Raw genomic sequence first — 15,003 nt, forward strand, 5'->3', positions numbered from 1 at the left:
AAGTAAAACAATATCGGAAAGAGACGAAATTAGGTGTCTAGAGATATGCTTACTGCCTTAGCAGATATGCTTACTGCCTTAGCAATCTCCTAGCTCTTATTACTTTGAAAGATACTTTCGAACTAGTTGACAAACGACCATAACCATTTTGATCAAAAGCGTAACGAAGGGTAAAAATATCCTATTTTAAGATATTTTCAACTCTTTCCCCCCACCCCCTCGAAATCCCTTTATGGGGATATAAATATTAATATAAGAGCCCACCAACCAACCCTAAGCATAGTCAATTTTGGCTGAATGTGAAGATCACGTGACAACCTAGAATCTATTATATGCTTGCTTTCGTTTCGTTTGGCTATAGATCTTGAAATTTTAAATTCTTAAAAATATAAGTTTCTAAATTTAAAATCATATTTGACCATAATATTAGCCATGTACACTTAAGTTGTGTGTTCCATTTTCCATAAGAAAAAAGAAATACTATGGAAAGAAAATCAGAGAAAAAACCAAGAATTCTATGTCTTCATGGCTATAGAGAAAGTGCTAAAATTCAAAAGAGATTAATTCTCCGATGGCCGGAATCAGTCACCGGAAAATTGGATTTGGTGTATTTGGATGCACCATTTCCAGCTCAGGGAAAATCTGCACTTGAAGGTGTCTTTGATCCTCCTTACTTTGAATGGTTTCAATTTAATAAGGTATTAATTAAACACTTGATATATATATATATATATATATTTCTTTTTCTTTTCCGCTAACTATATATTGTGTATTCGAATTTCAATGATCTGATCAATTTGAGGAAAAAATAGTTCATGACAGGAAATTTTCCTCGTTACGAGGGCTTAGCTTGATTGAGATGTTTATTAAGGATAGAACGATCTTATTTGTTTGGACATAATATAGAAGATTAGATTAAGATCCAAATTTGGGTGATGTGTTTGGAACGAAAGAAAATGTTTTATATGAAAAATAGTTTTGAGAAAAAAATGGTTTTTTTAAAAGGTAAATTATTTTCATACTTATTTTATGGTATTTGACAAATAGATAAAATTATATTGTTTTAAAAATATTTATATGCAATTTAGAAAAATACTAAAGGGTGAGAAGAGGAGGTCAAAGAGTGGGGATTGAGGGTGGTGTTGAGAGAAAATAGATCATTCAATGTCCGATATTCGTATTAGGGTCGTCCAACTGAATCTGAATTTCCGTTAAAAATCCCATAATGAGATTTAAAAGTTTCTAACAATGACAATTCCGTAATCAACCAGGCTTGAACTCGAAGCCTCTAACTAAAAATGAATGAATAATTATCACACCATCATAGTTCTTGTTGGTACTGAGGAAATCATGTTTTTATTTTAAGAAATTTACTTATTTTTTGTAAAGGAAATATTTTGTCTAAAACATTATTGTATATTCTTGTAGGATTTCACGGAGTTTTACAAATTTGAAGAATGCCTAGAGTATATAGAAGATTTTATGTTAAAGCATGGACCTTTTGATGGTGTTCTTGGTTTCTCACAGGTAAGCTTCATCTAACTAGTTTTTTTTCCTTCTCTCTTGCAATAACGAGAAAATAATCTCTTATGATAAATTATAATTATAATATCGAGGAAAATGATTATATAAAATTACTTGTGTCATATAGTTGGATATAATAACATCTTTGGTCTCTCAATATTAGTAGATTCTTATTATGATCCTTGTGATATCAGATAAAATACATTTAATCTTTACACTGTTTGGGTGGTTGGTATGTATTGTTTCATAATGTATGATATGTATTGTGTGGTACCGTATTGTTTTAATGGATACAATGTTTAGATAGATTGTATCATTTCTCGTCTTTACATAATCTCATACATTAATAATTTGAAGAATAAACCTACAAGAAAAGTAGAATACGAGATATGACTACTATGATAAGGTAGGATAAAGGATAAATAGGATTTTTTAAATGATAAGTAAAGGTGAAATGACAAAAAAAATAAAGTAACGATGGATACCATCAAACCAGTAGTTACATAAAGTGAAGTTTTTCATGGTTACCTAACCATGGAATCAAATCATATCATATATATATATAAGAAACAATCAAAACAAACATGGTACTCTTAGTAACCATACCATACTCAGGGCAGCTCAAGCACTTTGGTGGCCTAAGGCGAAAATTGAACTGTCACGACCCGAGCCAAGGCCTTAGCCGCGACGGACATCCCTAACCAAGAAGGCCCGAGAAACCCCTTAGCTCAGCCCACTAGTGATATTGTCCGCTTTGAGCCTAGATCCTCACAATTTTAAAACGTATCACCAGGGAATAAGATTTGCTTACTTATATACCCATCATCCCTCCTGTGTTTTGCAGATGTGACACTCCTTATCTAAGTTGGGGAATTACAGAGGTCTTAAATTTTTAAGAATATATATATTATATATATATATATATATATTTTTTTTTTTTCTTCTTCTTTTCTAATCTAGTTTTTAGATATTTTGAGATGCAAACTTGTTAGTATTTTTTTAGAGTCGATTTCTTCATAATTTTTTTCGTTAATATAACTAATGCATTTAATATTTCTTGAGGCATAGTACTTTAAAGTTTAAATACATCAAATTTCTAATAATTTCTTATATTTGTATAAGAAGTTTATTTTTTCTACTAATAGTTCTTAATATTTTTTTTATAAAAAGCCTATAATCTATTATTGTAAAAAAAAAATGAGGCTTATTTTTTAACTATATATAGAGCCGACCCTGACCATACTATACCATGGATAACCACCGTCCAAACAAAGTGTCAGGGGTCATTAGGTACACTAGATGGGATAAATAGGGGTATCCCAATTCATGGGATTATTTTATCTCACCGTCCACATGATATCTAATCTCACCATTTTAGTACAAATGGTTAGATGAAATAGTCGTAATTCCTCACACTAAATGTGAGATAAAAGTTAATCTCAAATTTTATATAGAAATTATTTTTCTGATCACCTGTACCGAACGACTCCTTAGTTAACAAAAAATCATGTGATTTTAATCAGTTTTTTAATTATTTTGTTTTGGTGTGTGCATGTGTGGAAATAGGCAGCTATTTTATGTGCAGCAATATCAGGCATGCAAAGGGATGGAATGGCTCTAACAAAAGTTCCAAAAATAAAGTTTGTGATACTAATATCAGGGGCTAAATTTGGAGGGCCTTCATTTGGTGTACCAAAATTGGCTGCCAATGCATTTTCATCTCCAATCAATTGTCCATCCCTTCACTTCTTAGGTACTTTTCATAATTAAATTTCTTTCAAGCATAAAGAGTCAAAATTACTTTAGAATTATGAGGTGTAGAATATTTTTGCTTTTTGATAATAGTTGAAGTTATCTACTTGACTCGGACTTTATCTGAAACAATCTTTATCTATCTTTTATGATATAGGATAGATATGGGCAGGGGCGAATCTATATTCTGTTTTTTTTTTTTTTGGATATTCTGGCATCCATTAAATTTGACGCGAAATAAGTAAAATTACATAAAAATAAAAATAGGTATAAAATATATAAAAACACCCACTAAAACACAAAGTTAATTGGGTCTATTGACATTTAGGTTGATCTTAAGGTTCTCTACTGAAAGGGATGTCCCGAGTTCGAACCTCATTGAAGTGCACTTTTATTTTTTTTCAATTTTAAAATTTTTTAAACACCCACTATTCTTAAATCCTAGTTCTCCACTGGATATGGGCGGACCTTAGGTGATATAGGTCGTCCGGACACATCCTTCGCAGGAAAATTATATAGTGTATAACGGTTAAATGTTTAGCTATTATGACTGTATATTTAGTTTTGCACTCCATTAACACAATTGTGAAGAAAATTTGTACTCTTCATCAAATTCATGGGTCTTCCACTAGGGATAGAGAGATTATTTTCGATAGATCCTCGATTCAAGAAAATCATTTTTAAAAAACAGTTTTTGGGAGAATACTTCATGAACAAAATCGAGTATAAATACCACCAATGCAGTGGATGGAGGGTTGCTTCTCCCTTAACTAGTGGTCATGATTTTGAGTCCTAGGTATAGAAAAATAGGAGTGCTATATATATCCTTGAATGACCCTATTCGATGCGAATCCAAATTAGTAGCGCTCTAATGCAGGTACCTGACTCGAAATTAAAAAAAAAAAATATAAATGACACAATAATCTATTTGGAGTCTGACTAATTTAAGTTTACGCTGAAAAATCTCATTTTAAAGGTAGGAATATAATACACTGCCTGCCAAAGCCAATTTCACTCTTAGGCTTTATGTGTGTATGAAATCCCTCTTTATTTTCCCTTTTAGGATCAATTTTTTTTTTTCTTTTTTTCATATAATTATGTTTTTAATTTATTTAAATATTTCTACTATTTATTGAACATTTGATAAATTATCCAATTCAATTGGTGTTAAATTCTCTTGTTTTTTCCTTTATTAAGGAGAAAAGGATTACCAAAAAAAAGATGGTGAAGTTCTACTGAAGTGTTTTGTGGATCCTCAAGTGATTCACCATCCTAAAGGACATGTCATACCAGAACTAGGTGAGTAGTTTTGTTTTTTGAAATTAATTTCATGGTCTATTTTTTTTTTTTCAGGTGTGTGTATGGAATATGAATGTGATTTTTTACTTTACCAATATTTAAAAAAAAAAATCAACTAAAACAGTTGAGCATCAACTATCATGATCACAATCACCAAGTTATCAGTATCGTCATGATAATTAACTGTCGTCATCAACTACATGATCAACAACCATTAATGTTATTCATCTTCACTAGCTACTATCCAGAACTATCGTCATTATCTATTATCCTTAATCGCTATTCACAATCACCATTGTTGACCATCATCACTTCCAACTTATCAAGATAATTTTGTAAAATTATTTTATTAAAATATCATTAGATTGATTTAAAATTTTATATAACTTATATGTTTATTAATTTTTAAATAAAGACAAGTTATATGTACTCCGATGTTGATAATAACACAATCCTAATTATCCATTATTCATCAGGACTTAATACAACATCACATTATTCAAATGTATTTTAAGATTCAAACACCTAGATTGTAATGTAAATCTTAATATTTAAATATGCATTCATATTCGAATATTTTAATCTTAATAAAAACAAACTAGACCTAATTATACCTTTATTTTGTCCTTGCAGATGATAGGAACACTGAAATAATGCTTGGGTTTATTGAAAAAAAAGTCAACAACTTCGAGACAACACGAAAAATAGCATTGTCCTCATTATAGTTTTGGTGTGAGAACAATAATTCTTTGTGATATCTTGTAATGGAATTGATCACAAGTAAACACCAAAATTTATGTGAGAAAAGGGTTAGAAAATTTTTTGAACCCTAAATTATTTGAATAGGTTTGATTTACCTTTCGTTACGTCTTTTAGCTCAAAAATAATTTTTAAATAATTTATAATATTTTTCCGGGTAAAATAAGAGAAAATACGTCAACTTTGTCCTTCAACTAAGACGTACTTTCCCTCCACTTTACAATCGGCATTTTGATTTGTGAAAATAGAAAGTCTTTACAACAATAACATATTTTGTGTAATTTTACTAGTGAGGTTTGAGTGAGTCGTGCGTACACAATTTTATCCTTAGAGGTTGTTATTTTTTAAAAAAATATTTATACTACTTATTTTCTTATATTGTTCTTATATGTCTCACACATTCACGATTCACCCACCCATCCCCCAAAAAATAATTTAGGAACAATGATGAAGCTATTTCATTTTGATTTTTTTTTTTTTTAAATCTCATTCCGAATAGTTGGGCTAAATTGACTTATTTTTCCTTGTTTTAAAATTTAAAGCACTAACATGGTCACTTATGTATTGATAAAAATTTACAAGCACCCAATGTATACATCAAATTAATATTTTTTTATCATAATTAAATAATTAAATTAAGTAATTTATTTGTTAATTAATCATGGTTAAGTAACATAAACTCTAAATTCAAACACATGTAATGAATGTATTGGCCTAATGTATACACCGAATGCGTATAAGTTTTAACCATTATTTGATATCATATAATTATTTAAGGTCTTGAACAAATTTTACCTCATAAGCATAATTTTGAAATTTACACCTAAAATTCATTTTCTTATCATGATATTAAAGCCAACTCCACCCATAAAATTTTACTAAACCGAATAACGCACCATGATCCAAGGAAAGCTTGGAGCCTAATTTTTTTTCCTCCTAATTTTCTACTCAATATTCACTACAATAAAAAATTATATTTTAAGAATAGTATGTTACTACACTATTTCAATTTATTTGTTTGATTTCGTGACTTGATATATAGTGTTTAAGGAAGTAAAAAAAACTTTTGAATATTAAGGTTTTAAACTAAAAATAAGATATTCAAATTTCAGCTCAATTGTCAATTAGTAAGCACTCTATCTTTAAAAGTGTAGATCTAAATACGTGATACATCAACTTGATTTGAACTTATAACTAAACAATAAAATTCTATCATAATTGTGCCTCTTAAATATTTTGAAGGTGTCTAAATAATTATTTTATAAATTAAAATATTCAACTGATGCTGTGAAAATGATGGTACCAGTTTTTTTCTTTAAATATCAACAAATTCATATTCAAACTCCAATAATTTCATTTATATGTTTCTGAAAAAAAATACAAAAACCCACCAACCAACACTATGGTCAATTTTGGCTAAATCATGGGGACAACGTGACAACTAATTAGCCATACACACACAAATAAATAGTAATAGGTGCCTAAATAAAATACTATATGTTTAGTGGGACTTCCATTTTTCCATAAGAAATTAAATAAAAAATTTTACTACTATGGAGAAAAAATTAAGAATTTTATGTCTCCATGGATTTAGAGGAAGTGGTGAAATACTAAAGAAATTAATTCTCCGATGGCCGGAATCAGTCACCGGAAAATTGGATTTGGTGTATTTGGATGCACCATTTCCAGCTCAGGGAAAATCTGCACTTGAAGGCTATTTTGATCCTCCTTACTTTGAATGGTTTCAATCTAATAAGGTATTTAAACACTTTTAATTTGCTTCATATCTTATGTTTATTCAAATTATTTTTGTTGACGTGTGTACGTCTGCATGCTCAAAATTGGAGTGCTTACTTAGGTTGTCGGATGAGATGAGTGTTTACTTATTTATTTATTGTGTCTAGTTTCTTTGCGGGACATGAGTTTATATTTTTGTATCATCATATGCCCAAGTATGACTTCAGTTTCTAAAGAACGTCACACAAATATAACTTTACTGTTTCCCCAAGGCTCCCCCGGCCCCTTCATAATCCAAATCAGCTACATGAATTTTGGTCAAGTTCAATTACCACTTATCAAGTCATCAAAATTGTAAAAATTTACTGCATTTTTCTTGTAGGATTTCACAGAGTTTTACAAATTTGAAGAATGCCTGGAGTATATAGAAGATTTTATGTTAAAGCATGGACCTTTTGATGGTGTTCTTGGTTTCTCACAGGTAAGATTTACCAAGTTATATTTTCTTCGTTTTTCTTTTCTGTTGCGGTAAACGAGAAAAATAATCTCTTAGTATATAATTTGAATAAGAGAAAATGATCTTACAAAAACTACTTTTGTTATTTTTAAGGGATAGTAGTTCTTAGTTTTGTCCTTGTTGTATCGGACTAAGCATATTTAACCTTCAATTAATTAAAGTGTGCTTTTTATCTCCCCTTTTTTCTTGGTAACTAATAATGTTTACTTACCAAGTAGCGATGAAACTACCAAAAAAGCCGCAGTTTTGACCACACCGGCTCAAAATTACTTGGCATGTTCAAGGCTATCCAGTAACTATGCTGCTCGGACTCTTCAAAACTGTTGTCGCACCGGTGTCGGCTCCTCCAAAAATGCACTAGTTTTGGAGTATCCAACATATGCACCAGGGAACACTTTTAAAGATCCTGAGCAACATAGTCTTTGCTATCTGCCTTGTCAGAAATAACCTCTCTACCTCCCACTAGCAACAAGTACCAGGTAATTCTTACCACCACGATTAGGACAAATGAAAAGAAATCACCTAATGTTTTTGTCTCTGCCTGCTTCCAAGTAGTTATTTGCATTTAGGATTTTGCTAATTAGCCATGAAGGCTGCTTACATTGAACACCACATACATCCAGGCAACCCATAGCTTATCCTTTTTACCAATCAAAGTTCCACAACAACTTATAAATGGCAGCTCTGTTCCATCCTTGTATGCCCAGCAAATTTAGACCACCTGCACTCTTAGAATACATAATCTCTTCCAAGCTATACGCTAAGTTGATCGGACTCTTCCAAAATGTCTACGGGTGCGTGTCGGATACTCCAAAAATAGTGTATTTCTGAAGGATCCGACACAGGTGCGGCAGCATTTTTGGAGAGTCCGAGCAACTTAGGCTATAAGAGCTTTCCTAGACTTAGTGGTACTACCAGTCCAGAAATATGATGGCTTCAACAAGAAATCACCAGAATGACCCAAGGATCTACCAGAAACAACCTCTCTACCCAAAAAGATAGGAGTAAGGTCTGCAAACATTTTGCCATCCCAAGAGTTCGCTTGTGGGATTACATAAGGTATGTTGTTGTTGGCTTCGATAAGATCTATAATCTTTTCTTGTAGGATGAAGACTTGGGACCAATATTTTTGTATTGCAAACAACACGCTTTTAATCAACTTAATCCTTGCAGAAATAGGACAAAAAAACTTAGCATTCCATGATGAACATTATTATCCTCATCATTTTGGTCCCTTTATATAAAAGGGCAGCCCGGTGTACTAAAGCTATCGCTATGCGCTGTATCCGGGGAAGGGCCCCACCACAAGGGTGTATTGTACACAGTCTTACCTTGCATTTCTGTCAGAGGCTGTTTCCAAGGCTTGAACCCGTGACCTCTTGATCACATGACAACAACTTTACCAGTTACTCCAAGGTTCCTTCATTTTGGTCCCTTTATATAGGAAACATATTATATTTAGATTATTTTTGAAACTGAAGATTGCAAAGAATATAATACAGTGTAATGACTGATACTCATTGTCTTCAACTAATTGAAGGTTCAATATGCTTAGTTAGATATTACAACTGATCTCTCTTTTCTTACCGTCCTCTTAACATTTTATCTTCGTCATTTTTTTTTTGGTTCGCGGAATTAGGGAGCAGTTTTAGGTGCCGCGATACCCGGCATGCAAAGGGAAGGAGTAGCTCTAACTAAAGTACCAGAAATAAAGTTTGTGATACTAATATCAGGGGCTAAATTTGGAGGGCCTTCATTTGGTGTACCAAAATTGGCTGCAAATGCATTTTCATCTCCAATCAATTGCCCATCCCTTCATTTCTTAGGTACTTTCACATTACCATAATATCAGGCGTGATCTATCGAAAACAACTTCTATATCTTCTCAAGATAAAGGTAAGGTCTGCATACACTCTACCTCGCCTACCTCGCCTGCCCTACTTTGTGAGGTAGAGAAGATGTTTCTGATAGACCGTTGGCTCAAGAAAATCGTTTTTCAGAACGAGTTTGAAAGAATACCTCATGAACAAAATAGAGTATTTCATTTAACATTTCATTTTTTTCCAATACAATTAATATAAATGCAAGGTAAGTTGTTGCCATGTGACCAGTAGGTCACGGGTTTAAGCCTTGGAAACAGCCTCTGGCAGAAATGCAAGGTAAGACTGCGTACGATACACTCTTGTAGTGGGGCGCTTTCCCGGACACCACGCATAGCGGTAGCTTTAGTGCACCAGACTGCCCTTTTTTTTTACAATTAATATAAATGCATTTATTTTTCTTCTTAAAGGACAGACAGATTACCAGAAAAAAGATGGTGAAATTCTGCTGGAGTGTTTTGTGGATCCACAAGTGATTCACCATTCTAAAGGACATACAATACCAAAACTAGGTAAGTTTTATTTTTATAATTTTCTGGTCTAATTTTTTGTTTAGAATATGAATGTAAATACTATTAAAAAGTCAACTAAAACATTTTCTTGAAGTAACTCGGGTGGTGCTAGAGTTCTAATTACGAGTTCGGTAGAACTCAATAGCTTAATCTTAGATTTTGTATTATTGATAATAAATATACTTAATTATATTATGCCTTTTATTTTATCTTTGCAGATGATAGCAGCCTTGCAGTAATGCTTGGATTTATTGAAAAAAATTCAACAACTTTGAGACAGGACACAAGTGTTCTGACAGTATGAATTAATTTTCATACAGATATTTTGTCTTCTGATGTTTCTTTGTTGATTTTTGTTGTTGCTTAATATACATTTCATAATTACCTGTAATATGTCGTCCGTCTCAAAATACTTGTCATATTTGTCATTTATACATCTCTTAAAAAAACAATGATTAGAAGGGATGATAAATACTTCTCAATTTTCCAATGATTCGTCTTAAACAATAGGTCAAATACATAATGTTACGACTTTTTACTTAGACGTTTTAAATAAAACTGTTATTTATGAGACACGCAAAATGCATGTCGTAACAAACAAAATAAATAGGGACTTCATTAATCGAAATAAAAGATTTTCAGCTAAAAGAGAAACAACAAATTGCAATCATAATAAAATGAAATGAAGTGGAATCTTCTATCTATAGAAGCTAGCTCGGGTCCTCGGGATGGCGTCAACTGAGTGCAAGGGGTTCATCCGAATATACTTTTGACAAAGAGTTACATTGTGTATGCATGTAAGGTGTTAAAATTACTTTTTAGTTATATGTAGTAGTAGATGTTGAATCCGCTTAGCTTCTTCGCTTATTTATTTTTTTATATTTTAATTTCGCTAAATAAAAATTATGATTTTGTCACAAATAGAAATATGAAGTAGAGAAAGGAAATAATAGCGAGAAGAGGAGAAGGCGAACACCAAATGAAGAACCAAAAAGACACCATTTTTAAGTAAAAATATAACTCAAATATTTCACACTACACACTAAAAAAAGTTGTAAAATACACATTATGTCATATCAACAAGTGTGCTTGGAAGACATTGTGTTATAATTTAGACTTTAGAGTTACAGTTTCAGTTTAAGTGTCTAAATAAAAAATTTATATATTTAGTAGACACATTGAGCATATGATGTAAACTAACAATTTTCAGTTGAAGTGTTTAAATAAAAGATCATAATGACTGTAAGGATTTGCATGTACTTGGCCTAAAAAATATTCAAGGATTATTTAGAACACAAGTTTTAAAAATCTTTATTTTTTTTTTCTAAATACCGTGTCAATATATTTTGTAAACTTGATGTCCCATTGATATTCAACTTAATTTTTTTTTTTTCCAAAATTATTTTATTTCCCTTTTATTTTTAGAAAATATATAAATAGTATATAAAAGATAAAAATAGGCTAGCTGTTAAACCAACCAGAGGTTCAAATATAACTAACCTTCCATACAGTTATCTTCCCGCGTTAAAAATTCTCCGGCCTCTCTCTCCCTCTCCTTTGTCTCCCCCATCGTAACCAAATCAAAAAACTGCCTCGTTATCACGAACAATTCGACATTTTTTTTCCTCATATGAAGAAGGAGCTCCATGTCGATGTTGCAGAAAATAACACGAGGGCGAAGGAGAACAAGATCATAATGAATGATCGGGATCAGGATCAAGGTCCGGAAAATGTGCAAAAGGAAAATAATATTGAGAATGTTCGAATTGGTGATGATAAGGAAAATGAAGGCCTGAAATCGGGGAATGGATTGAGTAAATCGAAGAAATTGGTGCATTGGAGCGAGAAATTGGTGACGGATTCATCAGTGAAGAGGATAACCGATGGCAGTGATCATTCTCAGGTTCCGGTTGGTGATTCTGGTTCAGTCGATATCAAAAGTTAGTTATCTTTTTCTCTCGATATACATATAATATACACATATATTCAAATTCACATGCCTATGTATACATAAAGGGCAACTCGGTGCACTAAAGCTCCCTCTATGCGCATAGTTCGGGGAAGGGCCCCGCCACGCGCAAGGGTGTATTATACGCGGTCTTACCTTGCATTTGTCCCGGAGGTTGTTTCCAAGGCGTGAACCCGTGACTTCCTGGTATACATACATGAATAATAGATATTGTGAACAGAGTCAAGGATTCTTTTTGATAACCGTGGTGTCCGGACCAGCTTGTGCGCGCCTCGATTAATTCCACGGGATACATGAGTTCAATCTTAAAGTTTCTAAATTAATCTATCAGTTTCAATTTATTTGTCTGATTTTGACTTTAGAAAAGGAGCACGGCTAAAAACCAACCTTAGGGAAGACCTTAAGTACTGAGTTAATGAAATTACGCTATATAGTGAAAAATACATGAATTTTAAGAAAGTAAACAAACTTTTGAATTTTGTGGTCATGTGGTGTTAACCTAAAGATCTGTTAATGGTACGAAAATGTTCTTTAATCCTGTGTTTTTAAGCATTTCATGAGAAAGTTAGTATTAAAAAGTTGTCAAAAAGGAAAGCGAGTTCTTTTTTTAAATGGACTAAAAAGGAAAGTAAAACAAGCAGATTGAAACAAAGGGAGTAAGTATTGTTTTAAAACAACGTGTTCGTACCTTCTATTTGTTGCGAAATTAGTGAACTTTCATACATAAATCTATGTTGCATGTTAAAAGTACTAGATTCAGATAAACTCGATGCCTGCATCTGACTGTGAGGATATTATTTTCATCTATGTTAGATAAAATGGGGAGCGTCAAAGATGTACTTGGTAGATGGGGAAAGAAGGTTGGTGAAGCAACAAAGAAGGCTGAGGATTTCGCTGGCGATACATGGCAACACTGTAAGGATTAGCTTCTTGTTCTTTCGTTTTGTGGCCATCCCTGAGTGATTTGTAATTTTTAGTTCAACGTATATAGTATAGGTAAAGAGTTTGTTGTTGTTGTCTAGCAAAAACCTCTTTGGAGGAACTTATAGATGACATAAAAGCCCTATTTTTATGTGTATTAATGATGAATGTTATCATATGAGTAGCTGAAAAAAAAAAAACAAGCAATATCCATTTAACATGAGCTTAGATAGGAGGCTATGGAATACGCAGATTAGCGAAGAAGGCTAGTAGGTAGTGGAGTGTTGTTTCACTTACCTGTCTATACTAGTAGTCGTAGTAGTACTCTTATAGTTTCTTGATCTTTCAGCTTTGTTACTATATGTTGTTTCTTGACTTCAAATATGATATTATTTTGTTGTAGTTAATGTGCTGCAATATGTTTTGTCATGCTATATTTAGTATTTTGTCGTGGCTTCTTCAATTTTATATTTCTTTTCCCAAACTGCTTTGATATGCTTTTCCTTGAGCCGAAGGTCTATGAGAAACAACCTCTCTACCTCCTAAGGTAGAGCTAAGATTTGCGTACACAATACCTTCCAAGACCCCACTCGTGTGATTACACCAAATATGTTGTTGTTGTTGGAGTTGCTTCCTTATGAGGCTACAGTAGCTCTTTTAGTAAAAAGTTAAGGAAATCGATGGCTGCAATAATTTTAGTATCTTTCGTTGACTTGTATAGTTAAAACGAGCCCAAGTATTGCTGATGCTGCCTTAGGAAGAATTGCTCAGGGAACAAAGGTTCTGGCTGAAGGTGGTTATCAAAACATATTCTGCCAAACGTTTGAGGCAGATCCTGAGGAGCAACTTCAGAATTCATTTGCTTGTTATTTATCTACATCAGCTGGTCCGGTAATGGGAATGTTTTATTTATCTACCGCAAAGCTTGCATTTTGCAGCGATAGCCCTCTTCACTACAAAATCGGAGACAAAATTGGATGGAGCTATTATAAGGTATATCTCTATACATTCAATACTACTTGAAGTACTTAAAAACCTGTTTTTGCTATGAATTGTTCCATCTGTTTAGTTATCAGTCTCGCGTGGTTATTTACTTTAGCTTCCTAAAGACGCTGAATCATTTTCTTCAAATGTAACTAATTCCATATAATCTGCTCGTTTGCATTTTACCTCTGCGCAAAGCAAGTTCCTACCTGGTTTTACATATTAGGAGATGTAATATCTTGTTCCTTTTGGATATTTTTACGCATCATTCACTATGTGCCATGACCCTTCGGGGTGGCTCAGATGGTTTGCATTGGGACCTCCATAATGGAGGTCTCAAGTTCGAAGCCCCTTGCCTGAGATAGCAGGGGTTGGCCTTCTGAGTCAAGCTTGCCGCACAAGGCTTGCCTAGTGCAGTTTACGTCTCTAGTATGGTTTTTGATAACTTTGAATTAAACATTTGAGGAACCGTATTTACTCACATTTCCCTTGTTTACTATTGATCTGAGCAGGTAATTATCCCGTTGCATAAGCTTAAAGCAATTAATCCTTCGTCAAGCAGAACCAATGCATCAGAAAAGTACCTCCAAGTTATATCTATTGATAACCATGAATTTTGGTTTATGGGATTTCTAAATTACACCGGTGCAGTAAAATGCCTGCAAGAGGCGCTACAGGCAAACACATTGCAAGTCGTGTGAGTTATGAGATGGCGCACAGTCACCTTCATACATCTTGTTGCCGTTGAAGATTCTGAAGATTCATTTATACGAAAACTCAGTGTCCTCGGCACCTATAGCGGATTATCTTTCTAATTGTATCATTTTTGCATCAATGAACTTAATTAGCAGCTTAGCGATGCAATGCATACGGAATCTGAGGCACTTATATATATAATACATCTTTTATCATATACTTCTGTTGGCTAGTTTTGCCTCTTCCTTTTGTTGAACCTCTCTTTCTGCATAGTCTGCTGTGTAATCATCAAATTAGCCAAGCAGGAGATAACTCGTGAACCATTTCAGCAGATGCTCTTTTTTTTTTTTTTGGGAACATTACAACTCTACTTTCTAAGAAAACCTATACATCACGTCTAAAAAAGGGCAGCTTAGTCCATAAAGCTCCCGCTATGCAGAGGGTCCGGGAAAG

General features: G+C 33.0%; 2 protein-coding genes across 8 annotated transcripts; both read left to right on the forward strand.

Moving 5' to 3' along the window:
- The first annotated feature begins 319 nt into the window (after positions 1-319).
- On the forward strand, positions 320-10,529 carry LOC107851410 (esterase AGAP003155). Of its 7 annotated transcripts, none has more exons than XR_007048118.1 (7): positions 320-698; positions 1,429-1,527; positions 3,091-3,277; positions 4,474-4,575; positions 7,454-7,552; positions 9,884-9,980; positions 10,199-10,236. XR_007048118.1 is itself a non-coding variant. In XM_016696409.2 (5 exons), exons 1-5 carry the CDS (start codon positions 483-485, stop codon positions 5,298-5,300), a joined length of 696 nt encoding a protein of 231 aa, XP_016551895.1. In that variant the 5' UTR covers positions 327-482; the 3' UTR covers positions 5,301-5,418. The 7 variants fall into 7 exon arrangements, 3 of the variants coding, with proteins under 3 accessions (XP_016551895.1, XP_047256593.1, XP_016551896.1); XR_007048117.1 differs by having other exon boundaries at positions 9,879-9,980; positions 10,199-10,228; XR_007048116.1 differs by lacking the exons at positions 9,884-9,980; positions 10,199-10,236 and adding an exon at positions 9,228-9,276 and having other exon boundaries at positions 323-698.
- Positions 10,530-11,441: 912 nt separating this feature from the next.
- LOC107849853 (GLABRA2 expression modulator-like) lies at positions 11,442-14,769 on the forward strand. The gene is made up of 4 exons (XM_016694398.2): positions 11,442-11,920; positions 12,763-12,864; positions 13,592-13,863; positions 14,367-14,769. The coding sequence occupies exons 1-4, from the start codon at positions 11,611-11,613 to the stop codon at positions 14,553-14,555; spliced, it is 873 nt and encodes a 290-aa protein (XP_016549884.2). The 5' UTR covers positions 11,442-11,610; the 3' UTR covers positions 14,556-14,769.
- The last annotated feature ends 234 nt before the right edge of the window (positions 14,770-15,003 follow it).

This window comes from Capsicum annuum, chromosome 12 (genome assembly GCF_002878395.1).
Source record: "Capsicum annuum cultivar UCD-10X-F1 chromosome 12, UCD10Xv1.1, whole genome shotgun sequence".
NCBI lineage: Eukaryota > Viridiplantae > Streptophyta > Magnoliopsida > Solanales > Solanaceae > Capsicum > Capsicum annuum.

Bases quoted from the DNA above. Each gene is read 5' to 3' on its own strand.
- LOC107849853 (XM_016694398.2), top strand. From the start codon at position 11,611: ATGAAGAAGGAGCTCCATGTCGATGTTGCAGAAAATAACACGAGGGCG. The intron at 11,921-12,762 runs GTTAGTTATCTT...CATCTATGTTAG, and splicing joins TGGTTCAGTCGATATCAAAA to ATAAAATGGGGAGCGTCAAA. The intron at 12,865-13,591 runs GTAAGGATTAGC...TGACTTGTATAG, and splicing joins TGGCGATACATGGCAACACT to TTAAAACGAGCCCAAGTATT.
- LOC107851410 (XM_016696409.2), top strand. From the start codon at position 483: ATGGAAAGAAAATCAGAGAAAAAACCAAGAATTCTATGTCTTCATGGC. The intron at 1,528-3,090 runs GTAAGCTTCATC...GTGTGGAAATAG, and splicing joins GTGTTCTTGGTTTCTCACAG to GCAGCTATTTTATGTGCAGC. The intron at 4,576-5,208 runs GTGAGTAGTTTT...TTGTCCTTGCAG, and splicing joins ACATGTCATACCAGAACTAG to ATGATAGGAACACTGAAATA.